The 17,201-nt window shown below is 41.4% G+C and overlaps 5 protein-coding genes across 10 annotated transcripts; 3 read left to right on the top strand and 2 right to left on the bottom strand.

Moving 5' to 3' along the window:
- Nucleotides 1-1,897: 1,897 nt before the first annotated feature.
- Nucleotides 1,898-5,082, bottom strand: LOC104760113 (putative galacturonosyltransferase 4). Of its 4 annotated transcripts, none has more exons than XM_019240306.2 (9): nucleotides 4,744-5,082; nucleotides 4,607-4,644; nucleotides 4,484-4,525; nucleotides 4,306-4,384; nucleotides 4,123-4,229; nucleotides 3,565-3,845; nucleotides 3,108-3,465; nucleotides 2,445-3,020; nucleotides 1,898-2,327 (listed from the first exon to the last, which is right to left on the bottom strand). In XM_019240306.2, the coding sequence occupies exons 1-9, from the start codon at nucleotides 4,847-4,849 to the stop codon at nucleotides 2,052-2,054; spliced, it is 1,863 nt and encodes a 620-aa protein (XP_019095851.2). In that variant the 5' UTR covers nucleotides 4,850-5,082; the 3' UTR covers nucleotides 1,898-2,051. The 4 variants fall into 4 exon arrangements, with proteins under 4 accessions (XP_019095851.2, XP_010481267.2, XP_010481273.2 ...); XM_010482965.3 differs by having other exon boundaries at nucleotides 4,607-4,641; nucleotides 4,744-5,080; XM_010482971.3 differs by having other exon boundaries at nucleotides 4,123-4,226; nucleotides 4,607-4,641; nucleotides 4,744-5,042.
- Nucleotides 5,083-5,192: 110 nt separating this feature from the next.
- Nucleotides 5,193-7,352, top strand: LOC147921284 (phosphoglycolate phosphatase 2-like). 3 transcript variants are annotated; one of them, XR_015588944.1, is made up of 11 exons: nucleotides 5,193-5,356; nucleotides 5,438-5,505; nucleotides 5,591-5,686; nucleotides 5,761-5,832; nucleotides 5,907-5,978; nucleotides 6,094-6,153; nucleotides 6,274-6,325; nucleotides 6,415-6,512; nucleotides 6,597-6,696; nucleotides 6,790-6,893; nucleotides 7,010-7,352. XR_015588944.1 is itself a non-coding variant. In XM_087499355.1 (11 exons), exons 1-11 carry the CDS (start codon nucleotides 5,278-5,280, stop codon nucleotides 7,117-7,119), a joined length of 906 nt encoding a protein of 301 aa, XP_087355481.1. In that variant the 5' UTR covers nucleotides 5,202-5,277; the 3' UTR covers nucleotides 7,120-7,352. The 3 variants fall into 3 exon arrangements, 2 of the variants coding, with proteins under 2 accessions (XP_087355482.1, XP_087355481.1); XM_087499355.1 differs by having other exon boundaries at nucleotides 5,202-5,356; nucleotides 6,094-6,158; nucleotides 6,284-6,325; XM_087499356.1 differs by lacking the exons at nucleotides 6,597-6,696; nucleotides 6,790-6,893; nucleotides 7,010-7,352 and having other exon boundaries at nucleotides 5,194-5,356; nucleotides 6,415-6,556.
- A 79-nt stretch (nucleotides 7,353-7,431) lies between these two features.
- LOC104762994 (serine/threonine-protein kinase D6PKL2) lies at nucleotides 7,432-10,683 on the top strand. The gene is made up of 3 exons (XM_087499354.1): nucleotides 7,432-8,323; nucleotides 8,587-9,512; nucleotides 9,627-10,683. The coding sequence occupies exons 2-3, from the start codon at nucleotides 8,644-8,646 to the stop codon at nucleotides 10,486-10,488; spliced, it is 1,731 nt and encodes a 576-aa protein (XP_087355480.1). The 5' UTR covers nucleotides 7,432-8,323; nucleotides 8,587-8,643; the 3' UTR covers nucleotides 10,489-10,683.
- LOC104760115 (U-box domain-containing protein 33-like) lies at nucleotides 10,619-11,839 on the bottom strand. The gene is made up of 4 exons (XM_010482972.3): nucleotides 11,470-11,839; nucleotides 11,268-11,386; nucleotides 11,062-11,177; nucleotides 10,619-10,979 (listed from the first exon to the last, which is right to left on the bottom strand). The coding sequence occupies exons 1-4, from the start codon at nucleotides 11,735-11,737 to the stop codon at nucleotides 10,748-10,750; spliced, it is 735 nt and encodes a 244-aa protein (XP_010481274.2). The 5' UTR covers nucleotides 11,738-11,839; the 3' UTR covers nucleotides 10,619-10,747.
- A 3,491-nt stretch (nucleotides 11,840-15,330) lies between these two features.
- Nucleotides 15,331-16,931, top strand: LOC147921285 (uncharacterized). The gene is made up of 3 exons (XM_087499681.1): nucleotides 15,331-15,397; nucleotides 15,730-16,111; nucleotides 16,232-16,931. Exons 1-3 carry the CDS (start codon nucleotides 15,331-15,333, stop codon nucleotides 16,929-16,931), a joined length of 1,149 nt encoding a protein of 382 aa, XP_087355807.1.
- The last annotated feature ends 270 nt before the right edge of the window (nucleotides 16,932-17,201 follow it).

Here is a 17,201-nt window from a genome sequence, read left to right on the forward strand (position 1 = left end):
GTATCAGTGTTTGCATTAGTGTCTGCAACTGCTTCTGAATCTACAACAAAACCTGCAACTGCATCTGAACATGAATCTGATAGTGATAGTGATGGAGAGGATATGAGTTATGAAGAACTTGGTAAGAGTTATGAGAAGCTGTATGCACATTGGCTTAAGGTAGTTGATGATAATTCAGTTTTGATTAAGGAGAAGCTTGAGTTAGAGGCTAAAGTCGTTGAAGCAGAGAAATATGCAACAGAGAAGGGAGAAGAAGCATCACAAGCTAAAGTGCAACTTGAAGAAACTCAAAAGAATTTGAGGATGCTTAATAATGGTACAGAGAAGTTGGGTCACATTCTGAGTATTGACAAGACTGATAAGTGTGGTCTTGGATATGAAGGAAAAGTTTCAAAATCGGATATGGTGTTTGTTTCAAGTGGAAAAATCACGTCTGCATCAAGAACTGTGCTAAAGACTGCTTCAAAGACTGCTTCAAAGAGTGCTTCAGAGAATGTATTTTTGAAAGAGCATAGTAAAAGAATTTCTGAATTGAAGAATGCACCTAGACAAGTGTTTCGACATGTTTGTCATCATTGTGGTGTTGTTGGGCATATTAGGCCAAGATGTTTCAGATTGTTGAGAGAGAGGAGCTGAATGGAGAATGTTTATGATGTAAATTTTCAAGGTCCTACATGTTATCATTGTGGAGTTCAAGGACATATTCAGAGGAGTTGTTTCAGAGTCATTCAAGAGGTTAACTATGGAGGTATAAGGTGCAACAAGATATGGGTTAAAAAAGATAATTTCAATGGGGGTGGTGTACTAGGCTATCAACCGCGTATTGCAAGGCGGGGATAATTTTCCAGTTATTTTTGACCATGTTGTGACTCATTCAGGGGGAGAATGAAGATGTGTTTGGTGATGTGTTTAGGTGTTTGAACTGATGAGTTCACAAGCATAGTCAAAAAGGGGGAGAACTGTGAAGATGTATTGGATGACTAAAGTAGTATCTGTGTGATTCAAGACGTGATACAAGATTGTTGTTGTTTTATGTGCGTGAGAAGTTTCTAGAAGGTTTGCTAAGACAATAATGAAGGACGGTTTGAGGATTAATTGAAGAGAAAAACTACTATTTATTGGGTTGATTAAATTGGAGTTTTACAAAGAAAAGGAGAATAGCAAAAAGGAAAAGAAAAGCCTTTTTCTTATGAAATTTGGAAATTTTCTCCTATGGTGATTAGGAAGTCTTGATGAGTATATAAGGAGGTGTTGGGCACGTCCTAGAGAAGCAAGAGAGCTGAGGCATAAAGATAAATCCTAGGGAGCTTTCTGTGTTTGTGTGCGGCTTAGTTTTGCGGTTTGGTGCTTGGGTTGTTTAAGCTTCTTTGTTCGTCAGTGTGGCGTTTGTGTGAAGGTTGATCCAGAGAGTTGGAGATCTGAAGTCTAGGCTCAGGAAGAGTTTAGCCCAAGGTTAGGTTATCTTGGTTTGAATCTAGGCTCGGTGTGAGTTTAGTTAAAGGTAGAGATTTATCCTTAAGATTTCATGTTATAGAATAGAGCGGTGAATTAAGAAGGTTGTGCTTGATTTACGCGTTTGCGAATAGGTTGTATTTGTTTTCTTGTTCTAGTGGAATCGAAATCTGAACGTGGTCTCGGGGAGTAGGAAAAACCGAACCTCGTTAACAAAGCTCTTGTATTATTTATTTTCTGCATTTTATTATTGTCTCATCCGCATTTACAAAGTGTAATTCCAGTCTTATCATCTTATTGTTGATATATGTTGCAATTCCTCTAGTAGAACGTTAAGTCGACAAAAAAAAAAAAGTTTCAAAGAATTAGAAAATAGTTGTTTCACTCTTTCGTTTTAATTCCTCTCGTTGATATGTGTTGCAAATTGCAATAATAACATCGGTCGTTGGCAAAAAAAAAAAAATAAATAAAATAACATCGGTCGTGCCTATTGGAACGAATCTCCTTTTACCGTGTCATCTACAATTTGTTTTTTCATGTAATGATCATCTCGTCAGATTTTGAGACGTACAGCATTGCTCTCACAACAGACTTTAATTCTAAGGATTGATGTTGCATTCTCTGAGATAAACGTGCTCATAGTCTACGTGCTTTGACCAGAAGCCTCTGTATCTTGGAATCCCAATCTCTAGCCATGGTTTGAGGTTACCATTATAGTGTATCACAGCTGCCCTCTCAATATCCCTCTGGTTCACACTCGGGTTGTATCCAAGGCCTAGTGTGTGCCATTTCCGGTCTAGCGGATATGTTCGTCTCCAAAATGTGATTAGACCAGGCGGTAACGTCCCTAGCTTCCACAATTCTCGGTCTTGGTTCTGCAGTTCAAATCGTTCGTGTATAAGATTAGCAAACATTCTTGGAATCAAGACGAATGCGACTTAGCCCACACTGACAGGTAACTCAAACATAAGTAAAAAATATTTTCTGCATACCAGATCCTGCCATCGATGATAAACCTCTGTGATGTTTTGCCTCTTCCATTCATCCAGATCAAAGACATTCATACCATATGCCCAACCACAAGCACGAGGGTCAAAGTTCTTGGAGATGAGTGGATTTGAGAAGTTCAGATAACGGTCAAAGCGATGAAAGCTTTCCCCACAAGTCTCTACAGCACCGTTGACATTACCTTTCAGATCAACTGACCAAAGACCAGACAGGTCCTTCTGCACAACTATATCATCATCCAAGAAGAGCACTTTGCTGAGCTTCGGAAAGATCTCAGGCAAGTAAAAACGAAGATGATTAAGGATCGATAAGTATTTTGGATTCCGGAACTTGATGTTTGTGTCTGAATTTGTATGGTGGGCCCTGAAGTAATAATCTATCATCGATCTAGAACTAAGCTGTTTGAGAACGGGACTGTAGCTTGAATTCAGCCATGTAAATTCTTCAACATTCTGAACCTGGATGGTGGCTTTGCCTGGTGGGTTGTCCAGGAACCACATCCTCATAGCGGCATAATTGAGTCTGTCTGTGACGATGTGGAAGACATGCTTTGAGGGATGCTGCCAATAAACCATTAAGACCCGTAAGTTTAACAGAAAGACTCACACTTTGAAATGTTAAAACAAGAGAACAAAGTCACTTCTTACCTTTGCATTGGTTATGGTAGAGTTAACAACAACTGACGTAGCCAAAACATTATCAGAGAAAAGGGCATAGTGATACAGCTGAGTATCTTCTAGTTTGTCCTGATTTGGGAATTGTTGTTGAGATGAATTTAAAGCATAATAATCTGTAGTGAGGCGCAGAGGGAGGCAGTGAAGTCCTTTTGGAATGGTCTTAGCAGTCAATTGAGTCAAGAACATGGTTTGCTTCTTATGGACCCGTAGCTGCTCCTCTGCGGAGTGGAGCATTGCACGTAGCTTCTTGACCACTGTGGAACAGTCATCTTGGATCTGCTTGCCTTTGGCCAAAGTTTGCTCCATTGCTTTTAGCTTGTCAATAGCACTGGGTTTTTATTTAAAAAATGGATAGAGAAATGATCAGTTAAGAGGAAGAAACATGTTTTTTTCGAGAGGTGATAAACAACAACAAGTGGGAACTTACGTCTTTGGGAGATCCGAATCCTTGGAGGCATCTGCAAGTGCCCGTTGAACTTCTTTAACACGGAGTCGAAGCTCCCTGACAAAATGTGGATTGGCCTTTGCAGATGGAAGTGAAAGATAAACCTTAGCCCTAATAAGCTGATCTTTAAGGTGCCTGACCTGAGCATCAGGCAACAAGACGTTGTTTCCCTTCTCTTTCTTAGCTCCGAAAGCATTAGGCTCATCATGGTGATCATCAACTTTTTCAGAGGTTTGCTGGGACAATTGAACAGGGGTCCTTTCCTGAAAGATGATGAGATTGACGCACAAATATATATGAGGGAAAGGGGAGATAAAATTGTGGGCACAACAAAGACCCTCTAAGGAGGAAGCTACATACATACGTTACGTGCATAGGCAACCACAAGGAGGATAGGTAGGGTTTTCTCCTAATTAAATACTACTAAATGATCAAGTAAGTATAAAAAGCCAAATCTGGAGCCCTAACTGAGGAAAAAAACCAATTCTGGTAAAAAGAAAGAGATTTTAATGGTGTAGAAAACACCAACAGCGTACGTACCCTACTATGAATCTCAGAGGCAGAATCAGCGACTTGTTTGATGGAATTGTCGTCGTCATCGTCGGTGGCGGAAAGAACTCGAGCAGACAATTGGTCTCTGGCTTCTTCTGAGGTAATTGGTGAAATGAGAGAGAGAAAGCAAAAAAGAGGAATTCACATCACATCACATCACATCACACGTACCTTGCCGTCGTGAATTCTTATCGACGGAATAGACCACGACTTCTTCTCCTCCTCCTCCTCTGAGCACTGCCGGAGATTCCTATAGACAGATGCAATGTTGAACAAGAAATTGAAGAAACGAGAGCTAAAGAAAGAAATATCTGATTGAAGTAAAACCACTGGGAAAAAAGTAAAGTACCCGAGGAAGCAGATTCAAACGATTTTCATCGGAATTGAAAGTCTGAAAAGGAAACAAATGTGAACAAGTCGAAAACACCTAACAACAGGTCATCAAAAGAGAGAGAGAGAGAGAGAGACGGACCAAGGCGGTTACGTCCTCGAGGAAATCGCGCTTAGCTGCTACAGAATGAAACAAAGAAGACGATGATTAGAAATGCAAAATCCAAATCGGAGATATGAGAGACAGAGAGAGAGAGAGAGATTGAGAGAAGAACCGACAAAAGGGAGTCTTGAAGGAGGCGGCGGGATCGGTGTAGAGGAGGATAGGAGCGACGACGGTGAGGAGCATGAAGAAAAGAACAAGGTTTCGAAGCTTCACCATCATCGTCACCCAGTTGAGAGCATCAGCAGATCAAGAGAGAGAGCCAAAACTCTTTCTTTCTTTCTTTTTTCTTTCTTTATTTTTTCTAAGTGTGAGTGATTGAGAGAGAGAGAGAGAGAGAGAGAGAGAGAGAGAGAGAGAGAGAAGAGAAGAAGAAGAACAAGTGAAAAGAAAAAACAAATTACCAGCTGGTGGTGGACTATCTGAATTTGTGTGGTCTATATAGAGATTCCCCCTCCTCCCTCAACACAAAGCTCACTTAACCGAAAAATGAATCCTCCTTGCTGTTTGGGCCTTTAAAAGTTGAAACCCACAACATTCTTTTTTTAATACCTGGGCCTTACAAATAATTAACGAGATCGATCTATCGAATTCCCGAATTGTGGGAAAGAAGAGAAGAAGAAGACGACTTATCAGACTCTCCCACTCTAATGGCGCCTCAGCTTCTCTCCTCCCGTACCTTCAAATCTCTCTTTGACTCTGTCGACACTTTCCTCTTTGACTGTGATGGTATACCCTCTGCCCTTTTATTCCATAATTCCTTCTCTGATGGATGATTGATGATGATTCATTCGATTCGATTCGATTCAGGTGTTATATGGAAGGGTGAAACGCTCATTGATGGCGTCTCCCAAACTATCGACCTAATCCGCTCTAAGGCACTTGACCTTTTCCAAATCTCCTCCCTTTCCTCTCTCTCTCTCTCTCTCTCTCTCTCTCTCTCTTTCATGATTTTTGTCTCAGGGTAAAAATGTTGTCTTTGTGACAAACAATTCGGTCAAATCGAGGAGGCAATACGCTGAAAAGTTCCGATCTTTGGGTCTTTCTTCTGTTACTCAGGTATGTACCTTCTTCCATTCCCTACCTAAACCCTGTCCTGTGGCCTTTTTCTAAACTATGATTATCTTTGCAAGGATGAGATCTTCTCTTCCTCTTTTGCCGCAGCTATGTACCTCAAATTCAACAACTTCCCTAAGGACAAGAAGGTTCGTCTTTGACTTATTATGTCTCTCTCTATCACGTCCTTCTTTTCTCACTATTTCGTTTTTGCTGTTTGTAGGTTTATGTGATTGGTGGAGAGGGTGTTCTTGAGGAGCTGCAAATTGCTGGTTTTACAGGTCTTGGTGGTCCCGTTAGTAGTCTTTTTTTTTTTTTTTTCTATTTTGAACTACTTTTACTAGGATCACTTTGACGACTAATAGACATTGGATACTTCGAGTTCCTCAGCAGTATTTGTCTCCCTGCAGGAAGATGGTGAAAAGAAGGCACAATGGAAATCAAACTGTCTCTTTGAACATGATAAAAGTGTAATGTGCCTATCAGACTTCGATTCCTTGGCCGTATATAGAATCTTGCTTTTCTTTTTCTTCTTCTATTTTGCTCCATGTTTCTTTTCATGTATGTTTCTTCATGTCTTCCTGTCTCAGGTGGGAGCAGTTGTGTCGGACTAGACCCCAACATTAACTACTATAAGCTTCAGTAAGATAGATTATACTAATTGCATACAAGTCGGTTGTTTTAATCCAGTTTTTGAGAGTCTAGTCTAACACAATAACCGGAACCGGCAGGTACGGGACCCTCTGTGTACGTGAGAATCCTGGATGTCTTTTCATTGCGACCAACCGTGATGCAGTAGGACATATGACAGATCTGCAGGAGTGGCCTGGTATGGTCATTAGACTCAAAAGGCTACAGTGCCCAAAGTAGCAGTATGCTTGTCACAGCATCAAATTCTTACTCGTAATTCTAGGTGCTGGTTGTATGGTTGCTGCGATGTGTGGCTCAACTGAAAGAGAACCAATAGTTGTTGGCAAACCATCTTCTTTCATGATGGACTTTCTGCTACAAAAGTAAGTGCACATCCTTTCTCAGCTCATAGTGTGCACTATATATATATATATAGCATTGTGTGCTGAAGAGGTGTCTTTACCTTTTGTTTACAGATTTGGGACAGACTCGTCAAGAATGTGCATGGTGGGTGATAGGCTAGATACTGATATCTTGTTTGGGCAGAATGCTGGCTGCAAAACCCTCCTGGTCTTAACAGGTCACTCTTTTGATATTTGTTTTTGAGTTTTACTAGCCACCATCACAAGTCAATGGTGATATGTGGACAATGAATGTAGTAGTGAACTGAAAAGTTGTTGGGCTTGTCAAAAACAGGGGTGACAAGTGAATCGGATCTACTAGAAAAGGGCAACAAGATTGAACCAGATTATTATACAAGAACAGTCTCTGATATCACAAAACTGATGGATTCCCCTAGTAAGTAAGGCCGTCATCATCTTGCCTTGCGGTGAAACAGTAAGATATGTCCTATTATTGCGTATGGAAAGATGAACTTTCTGATTGTTATTATTTTTGTCTTGGCTAATAATCTGATGATCCATCGGAAAACATGGCTTGCTAGCTTTTGATAAAGGCTGAGTTGAATTCGTTTGTTATGTTGGATTTAAAGAAGATTTCTGAATGAACTTGTAATGAGTAAATAAGATTTTCGTGGAAAGTCCAAAAAGCACAGCCTGGTTTCAGGTCATATGGTGGGTGGGCTATATTGTTTATTACTATTAGCCTTTATAGCCTTGCTTGGTCCAGAAACATGTGATGCGTATTGATAATAGAAACTAGAAAATGTAAACGGTCGTATCGAGGAACACAGATGTCTCGAGTTAAGATTTTTAAAAGGGTTCCAACCAAAACGGCATGTGAATGTGATGTGATTGTCAGCGAATATTCCGCTCCTGCAAAGTTAAACTTAATGATAATGAAACTCATCCTCAGTTTGGCTGTTTCTGCTGTGTCTATAAGGAAGTTTTGCAAAGGGCACAGGAACATAATGAGGGAAAAGAGTACAAATCTTATTTGTGCTTTTAGCATGCCTTGTTTCTTTTTTCTTTGTTTTTTTGTTCTTCTCAAAGTCATTTCATTAATGCTTACTAACACAACAACAGGTCTAAATTGTCTGCACCGTGAAATTAAGACATAATCTTTCATCATTTGCATAACATTTTGTCTTTATTGAAAAAGTTCAGGAATTATCAGTTTACGCAAATTTGTGATCATTCTCAACTTTCTTTTTATTTATTATTTAATTTCTTTCGGCCATTTGTTACTTCTTTCTCTCTCTTTACCTTTTTTTTTTTTTTTTTTTTTATCCCATACGGAACATTGTACATTGATGTAACTAAAGTGATGCATCATTTTGTATTATAGGGAAAAAAAAAAAAAAAAGCGAAAGGTATTATTATCTTGTAACTTAGCTTTTAGCGTCTTTTAATTTTATTTTTCTTTAATAAGTAATGGCCGTGACTGGATCCTCCCCTCCGGCTCCGGGTTCTTGTTGTGCGTATCCGGCGAAATGAGACAAGTGTATAGAGGAGCAACAGAGGTGAAGCTGAAGTGCATGTAATTGTAGCCTCAAGAATTTATCCTACTTTTTTCTTCTTCGAATCTTCTCTGCGTCAATCCACACCCAAGGTATCTCCTTCCTCCTCTCTTTCTAGGGTTTCTCCCTAAAGTTACTGCCTTTACCTTGTTTCCAGATCTCCCTTGTCTTATTCTTGTCATTTTATATCTTGTTCCACCTGAAATTACGTATCTCCCATTTGGGATCTGTTTTTTTTTTTTTTTTTTTTTTTTTTTTTCAACTTTCAAAATCAAAGACATTAGTTTTGTGCTGTTTGATCTGTCCCTGGGGCTTCGTTCTTCTTCTAACTGATTGATTCTCATGATCCAACTAGGGTTTCCAAGGAAGATGTGTCTTTCCCATTAGCTAAAGATAGTTTATTTCGTGTCCGATGGCGTCTACTCGTAAACCCAGTGGTCATGGAGCTGAAGTCGAAGCTCAGAAGCGCTCCTCTTCGAATAGTAATACTAAGTCAGCGAAAGCCGAGATTTTTGAGCCGATGCAGTTACAAAAATCAGTTACTGTAGGAGTTCCGGAGAGTAAACGGTTGCCAGAGTCGTTTAGGAAGCGATCTAGTGACCCGGCTGTTTGTAAACCCGATTTTAGCTCCCTATCCACCGTTCTTGAGCACGTAGATTCATTGACCATTGATGAAAAGAAAACATCAGGCTTTGGCAGCGTCAAGACCAGCTCTGCTTCTGCTAAAATGAGTGATGGCACGAGCAGTCTCGGCAAGACAAGTGGAAGTGCCAAGCTAAGTGGCCGCCTTGATTTCATGGAGAGTGGCAAGAGCAGCATCTGCAGAGGAAGCACGAGCAGTGATGTGAGTGACGAGAGTAGTTGTAGCAGCTTTAGCAGCACTGTCAACAAACCCCACAAGGCCAATGACTTGAGATGGGAAGCACTCCAGGCTGTTCGGGCTCGGGATGGGGTTTTGGGTCTTAGCCATTTTAGGCTCCTTAAGAGGCTAGGCTGCGGGGACATCGGGAGTGTTTATCTCTCTGAGCTGAGCGGGACTAAGTGTTACTTTGCTATGAAGGTTATGGACAAGACATCCCTTGCGAGTCGCAAGAAGCTTCTCCGAGCTCAGACCGAAAGAGAGATTCTCCAGTCTTTGGATCACCCGTTCCTTCCTACCCTCTACACTCACTTTGAGACTGAGAAATTCTCATGCCTGGTGATGGAATTCTGTCCCGGAGGAGATTTGCATACTCTCAGGCAACGCCAGCCGGGGAAGCATTTTTCTGAGCAAGCGGTAAAGTGAGTCATCCTTTCTTTGCTATTCCTTTCGATTTTATTTCAAACTATAGGATGGATGACAAAAGTATCTTGAATCCCTAGCTGATTGAGGTTACTGTTTTCAATATGTGGCAGATTTTACATAGCAGAGTCACTGCTAGCTTTGGAATACCTGCACATGCTGGGGATTGTGTATCGAGATCTTAAGCCTGAAAACGTTCTAGTCCGGGAAGACGGACACATAATGCTCTCTGATTTTGACCTCTCACTCCGCTGTCTTGTCAGCCCAACTCTAGTGAAATCTGCCGCCATCGAGTCAGACCCATTACGAAAAAACGTTTACTGTGTGCAACCTGCTTGCATAGAGCCATCCTGCATCCAACCGTCTTGCTTCTCCCCACGTTTGTTCTCAAGCAAACCTAAAAAGGACCGTAAACCCAAGAATGACACCGCAAATCAAGTTAGGCCATTGCCAGAGCTGGTAGCCGAGCCAACCGATGCACGTTCCATGTCATTTGTGGGCACGCATGAGTACTTGGCCCCGGAGATCATCAAAGGTGAAGGCCATGGGAGTGCAGTTGATTGGTGGACTTTTGGGATTTTCCTTTACGAGCTTCTCTTCGGGAGAACGCCTTTCAAGGGATCAGGAAACCGACAGACACTGTTCAATGTGGTGGGTCAGCCTCTGCGGTTCCCAGAAACACCTGTGGTGAGTTTTGCAGCGAGAGACCTCATCCGGGGCCTGCTCATGAAGGAGCCGCAGCAGCGGCTGGGGTTCAAACGGGGAGCCACTGAGGTTAAGCAGCACCCATTCTTTGAAGGTGTCAACTGGGCTTTGATTCGGTGTGCAACTCCACCGGAAATCCCAAAGCCTGTTGAGCTGGAAAAGGAACCTGCAAGTGTTGCAGAGGCACCATCAAGCCAGAAGACAGCAGCCGGTTTGGTTCTGAATGCTCAGAAAGGGTCTGATAACTATTTGGAATTCGATTTCTTCTAGTGTTCCATTTAGACATATGGTACTCTATTCTTCTTAAAAGACCATTTGGTAAAATGATCAAGTGTTGTTTCGATCTTTATAGATTGCCATGAATTGTATGCTTGTTTCCTGTATGCATAAGCTGCTGTAGTTTATGAAAATGTTGTAACTGTTTCTGTTAACCTTATTAGTTTTTATCAGAGATCCTTTTTACTCGCTCTAGCCAAGCACAAAACATAACATCAAATGTATAGCCTCTGCATCTTGATCTCTCAATACGTTAACTGTTAGTTTTGGGCTTACTGATAAAGCAAATGCAAGCAAAAGGATCAACGGGTTGATCTTTCCTTGGGCGCTGCGCTAGTGGGGACTTAGAAGGGCTGTTCAACATCATCGCCTCCTCCATGCTTATTTCTCTTCCTTGGCATATGACTTTGACCACACACATTTCTGCTGCGGAGCTCCTCATTATCAGTTCAGGAACACTGTTTCCTTTCATCACCGTTGCTTTCCTACAAGAAGCCACAAAGAGAGAAGGGTGTCCTGTCATCTGACAACTGAAAGATTTGCCGGGTTCATCTTGTGTATATATACCTAGCATTAGACTTGTCCATCCCAAGAACAAGCTTCTTAATGTTAAGAATGGTAATGAGGTCTTGTATAGCCTTAGCCACCGAGTCACTCTCAACCAGTATTGTCTCCACCTTCACCTGTGTTTCTCACTTACTCTCTCATATGTTAGCTTACATTCACTCTTAATCAACCAAACAAACACCAAGAGATAGAAAGAGAGATGGGACCTTAGAAGCAGAGCAGGCATGAAGGAATTTGAGCAACAGAGTTCTTCTTTTTTCCCTTTCCTGAGACATAAAGCTTTCAACTTGTTCTTGACTTGCTTTCTCCCTCGTCAGCCTCCCCACTACAAGGATCATACATACACTTGAGTTGAGTGATGACACACATCTAACAAAAGATAAGAAGTGGACAAGGATATATACAGACAGGGGTAAGGGATGAAGCGAGTCTCAGGGAAGACATGGATGAGAAAGAGAAGAGTTGAGGAAGAGGTGATAAGATTGTCAATAGCCCAACGCAATGCATCCATGCTCGAGTCTCCTTTCCCAACCCCAACATACACGTTGTCATCTCCGTTAATCGACACTGTTCCACTGCTTCTCCCTTCCAACTGGCTCTCTCTCACACTCTCCAGTCCTCTCCTTCCATCCTCTTCCTCCTCCGCCTCCTCTATCTCATTGCTTCTCCGTTGCATCTCAAGTATTCTCCCGTTGACTTTTTATTGTTTTTGCTCTTCTTCTGCCCTCTCTACCCCATCAAATATTCATCCGTTCCTTCAATATATATATGCAATCTACATGTGCCTGTGGTCGTCTGTGGAATGTAGACCTTATACTAGCGTGTGAGTTTTGTGAAAGACTGAATTTTTCAAGACATTGTATCTTTTACTATTTTACATATCATGACGATTTCCACGTATGTAAACAATAAATTCCGTTTAGTAAACAAACTTGATCATTCATTTGCATCATCCAACTTTCGAAATATATTTATATAGTTTATTTTGGTCAGAGTTTTGAAACTAAAAATGGGTCAACGTCCTTTGCTCTTTGTTTATTGGCAACTGCTTGGGCATAAACAATGAAAGATGCATATGTGTGCAAGGTCGAATATCCGAATCTCAAGCAGGAATCTTTATATTTAATAATCTTAAGTCAAAACACATAAAAATTGCAACAAACAAACAAAACATTTGATGCATTAGTTGGTCTTGGCTTATATAATGTCCCACAATCAAAGATGCATATACAATGTTCCACGTCTCAAAATTAGAAAATAAGTTTCTAATATATAAGCCAAGATCAACTCCAATTAGTGTGAGGCATTTTGGGAAGGAACCCAATAAGAAATCCGTGCGGGCTTTGCCACCTGGACCCAAAACAGACAATATCATACTAATAGGGGAGTTGGCTTGGGCTTGGAAAGCCCAACAACATTCTTCTGAGTTCTAACATTCATGAATTCTTCCATGTTTAATGTCTCCGGGTATAATGGTGGTTCTCAGGAAATCAAGTAATAAGGTGATCTGTTAAACGTTTTTAATCGATGTTTTTAACTATGAAATACGAATGAACAAATAACCTATAAATCATATAATCGAATGTATAAAATCCAATACTCTGGTACTCAACAGGCAACAATGCATCTCGACCAACTTGTAAAACGAGTTCGGTTGGTTCACAAAATTCTACAATTCAACTTAAAAAATATGGTAGACATGTTCATAAGATTTTTATTTAAAGGTGGCCAAAAAAAATCAAATATATTATAAATTATAATCATTTTTAAATATCTTTAGTTACTAAAACTTAAAGTGATGTATATGTTAATAAATAAGTTAGAGAGTAAAGAATGATATGAGAGACTGGATTTCATATTATTTTGACTAGGAAAAACGCACGGGCAAATGAAAGTTTTAAGAGATTAACATTGGTAAGCCATGTTTTAGAGAGGAAATTTGATAATAATTCTCTAATTGAGAGTATTTCAATTCAATTATATACTTTCTAAACTGGTTCTACCGCTATTCACTTTTGTGACTTACCAGGTTTTGTTAAAAATATTTTTTATACAATCTTTTATAATCTTAATCACTTTTTATTTGGACGTGCTCATCATCGGCTCTTTTGCCAAAAAAAAAATAATTAGATGAGTTAAATTTTTGTACGAAAGAGGAAAGTGGATGATTGTTATATTTGTTATATGATTGCTAGTTAAAACACGACTCCTAGTCCTCAAGTAGCATCAATCCATATTTGTTATATGATTGCTAGTTTTGTTTGTGTTAAAACTTTCTGACTTTTTGATGCACAGAGACCCACTCGAAGGAAGCTTCAATATTTTGATGATGTTGACTTAGATCATTCAGACATCCAAAGTCCAACATAGGGAAACGGGACCAGAGCCATAGAATCTCGCAAGAAGAATATGAGCTATGCCAAATTCGTTATTGCCATATCTTTTGTTGTTGTGGCTCTCTTTACAACCGTGGTGTTTATGATGAATCAAGATGATGATGTTGGTTACTACACTGTTCATACATGATTTACCTCTTATTGGTGGTCAGATTACTTTAATCCTAGTATAGTTGGTTGTTTGTAATGAACTATGTACAAGATTTTGAATCTTCTTCTACTTGTTCTCATTTTGTTTTGTATGAAAATGTGTTGAGTTAAACAATGTTTGGATAAATGTGGCAAGATATTGGTGATATCTCCTATGTTATTATAGTAAAGGAGAAGACCAAGAGAGTAAGAAAACCACGATCAAATTTGATATAAGGAATGCTTTTCACATTATTCATCCTATAGACATATATATAGGCATGTACAAAGATATTGACCTTTGATAGCCCATAAGAGTATCTCTATCAAAGAATGTAATGAAAGTATCTTAAAACAAAATTTATTCTTAATTTTGAAAAAAAAGTGAAACTAAAAACTTCTTAAGAAACTTTAATATTTTATAGGTCCATTGAAGATTGTTAAATTTGAGGTTCTTAAAAATATTTTTCTTTGTAATTGTAAATTATTATGGTATTTTGTTTAAATTTATAAGACTTGTATACTTTTAATTACTTCAAAATATTGCATTCAATAAAAGTTTAAACAAACATGACATAAAAGCATATTAAAAATAGATTACAAAATGATAAATTTTAATTTTGATTTGTGCCAAACATGACATAAAAGCATATTTAAAATGTTTGATCAAAATACTCATCCATCATTTCTTCAATGTTATTAGAAGAAGATGTCATTTCAAAGGAAAAAAAATATTGTAAAAAGGAAAGAATATATTGTAACAAAAGGAAAAATATATTGATAAAAAAATTGATGGATAATTGTGAGAGAGGCAGGGATGGTGACGGCGATGCTTTGGCGGTAGAGCAGGGGGTTACTATGATGGATATTGGTGAGAGAGGCAATGTAACGCCCGCGTCCCGCGATCCTAAAGGGAGGCAATTTGTTTTAAGGAAAGTGATAGCTAAATGAGCTTAAGTAGCTAAGCTACTAGCTCAACCAGCTAGAATATGAGCTGAAGAAGCTGAACAAACTCGATGAACAAGTAGTTCAGCTGTGACAGCTATCGGCTAGCTGTGAACTGCAATCAGCCAGCTGCGGACAGCTATCGGCCAGCTAGCGGCAGCTTGACCAGCTGCCAGTCAGCTACCACTAGCTCGACCAGCTGCCAAGGAGCTCGACTGAGCTCGGCCAGCTGCACGGTGGTGGACAGTGTGCGGGTCAGCTGGACAGCTCGTGGACAGTAATGGGACGCGGTGGCGAACGGTCATTACCGGACAGGCACGGACGAACGTGCACGATCCAAGGGTCTTGACGGACAGGTGCCTTTTGGGGCCTAGACTTCGGCCAGGACCCTATAAATAGAGGGTGTGGCCTTCATTTTCAGACACCATCATCCTTCCATCGTCCATCTAAGCCTAAGAAGAAAAGGAGGTGCGGCTCGGAGAGTTTAGTCGTCCGAACTGATGCGCATGCTACCTCTCTATCGAAGGTACGATGAGACGAGCGACGGTTCGGCAAGCGGGCCGATCCGATCGTAGGATAAGTGATGGGTCGACCATGGAGGCGAACTAGTCAAAGGATGATCGACGGTTCGATCATAGAGTCGGACCAATCAAAGGTCATTGACCGGTGATTTAATCGCTATTCGGATTGGGTGATCAAAGGATCGACGATACGAGCTGTAAGTTAGATTGATCGGTCGGGTGGTCGACAAGTCTGTCAGAAGTATCGGCCTGGTCGGAGGTCGATCGGCGATTCGATTATGGGGTCGGAACGTTCGATAAGAGCAGGCGCTGATACCAAGATCGACAAGTCGATGGCGTACAATGGTATGACCGATGGGTCAACTAATGGCACGTCCGATGCCAAGCTTCGGGAACACGAGTGGTTCGGGAAGCCGATAGAGCAACCGTTCACTATGAACCAAAGGGACTATATGTCCCCATCCCTAATATGTGCAAGCCTATCGGGTTGGTTGGTTGTATGGTTAAGCACAAAGGGATGGGTCAAGGTTAAAGATATATTCTGTTGCGTAAAGAGGTTATGAAGCAAGGCCGCGAGCCAAAGCTAAGTAACCAAATCAAAGGATATTCAGCCAGGGACATGGCCGAATGGAAGCCGTGACCGCAGACGCTGGGACGTCCGGGTCGGGGTCTTTCAGGCAGGCCTCTCGGGGATCCGCCAGATAAGGCAGGATTATGGGTGGAGAAGGTATGGGGACATACTGCTGGAGGGATCTCGTCGCTAGAGAGTGTGATTGATGATGCGTTTGTAACCGAGAGGGTTCACTTGGAGTTTCCGAACGGGGAAGAGGGGGAACCGGGCATAACGGTTGAGGAGGAGGTGATTGAAGCGATGAGGGGGCTGTGGAAGCATTGTATGATTGTGAAAGTCCTGGGAAGCCATGTTCCCATTGCAGTTATGAGCCGGAACTTGCGGGAGATGTGGAAACCACAGGGAGCGATGGTTGTTATGGATTTACCTCGTCAATTCCTTATGGTCCGGTTCTATATGGCGGCTCTAACGGAGGGACCCTGGAAGGTGTTTGGTCATTGATTGTTAGTGCAGGATTGGTCGCCGGAGTTTAATCCGACGCGGGATGATATTGTGACGAAACCGATTTGGGTTCGGTTGTCAGACCTTCCGCTGACATATTATCACAGGTGGATCCTGCTGGCTATTGCATGTGGATTGGGAAAGCCTCTTCGGGTGGATGTGACCACCACCAATTGTGAGAGGGCTCGTTTTGCTAGGGTGTGTGTGGAGGTTACTTTATCCAAACCATTGAAGGGCTCGGTGGTGATGAATGGGGAGAGATATTTTGTGGCATACGAGGGGTTTCCGAAAATCTGTTCCTTATGTGGAATGTATGGGCATTGGGTCCATGTGTGTCCTAAACGTGTGGTGGAACGGATAGAAGTGCCGGTGGACACGGAGATAGGGCCAGAGGGGGTAGCAGAAGCTGGCCATGAGGAGGAGTTTACGGTGGTTGGTCGGAAGGGACGGCGGTTAGACAAGCCGACGGCCAAGGTGACTTTCACGGCAAAACCGCGGGTTAGCGAATCACGGGGGAATTTTTGCGTGATTTTAAAGAGTCCAGTTTTGGAAATATCGAACCGTTATGGTGGATTGGGAGATGATTCAGTATCGGGTGAAGTTAGGGAAGTTGCTGAATCAAGTGGTCCAAATAAGGAGAATGAATCTCCGGTTATGATAGGAGATAAGGGGAAACTTGAGTCTCAAGCTATTATGGGGCCACTTCGTTTAAATTTGGAAAAAGGCAAAGGAGCGAACGATATGGAACGAAACAATACTGGAAGGGTATGGGTAAGGGTGTTGAGCCCAATGGGCCAAAAAAAATAATAATATTCCACCTCGGCCCACGCGAGGATTGGTTTTTGGACCCATTCCGAAAGATGCAGAGGTCTCGATGAATGGGAAGAGACTCCGGGTGGAGTCGCGAGTCATGGGGAGACCAAGAGGTATTTTCGTCGCTAATCGGGAAAGCTCTTCACCAGAGAGGTTGTTGGGAAGTAACCTAGAGGTTAAGATGCATTTGCCAGCTGATCATGAGCATTTCCCAGTCGATGTTGGCCATATTTCGCCGCCGGAAGGTGAGTCCGATGGGAGGGG

This window comes from Camelina sativa, chromosome 18 (genome assembly GCF_030686135.1).
Source record: "Camelina sativa cultivar CO46 ecotype springtype chromosome 18, ASM3068613v1".
NCBI lineage: Eukaryota > Viridiplantae > Streptophyta > Magnoliopsida > Brassicales > Brassicaceae > Camelina > Camelina sativa.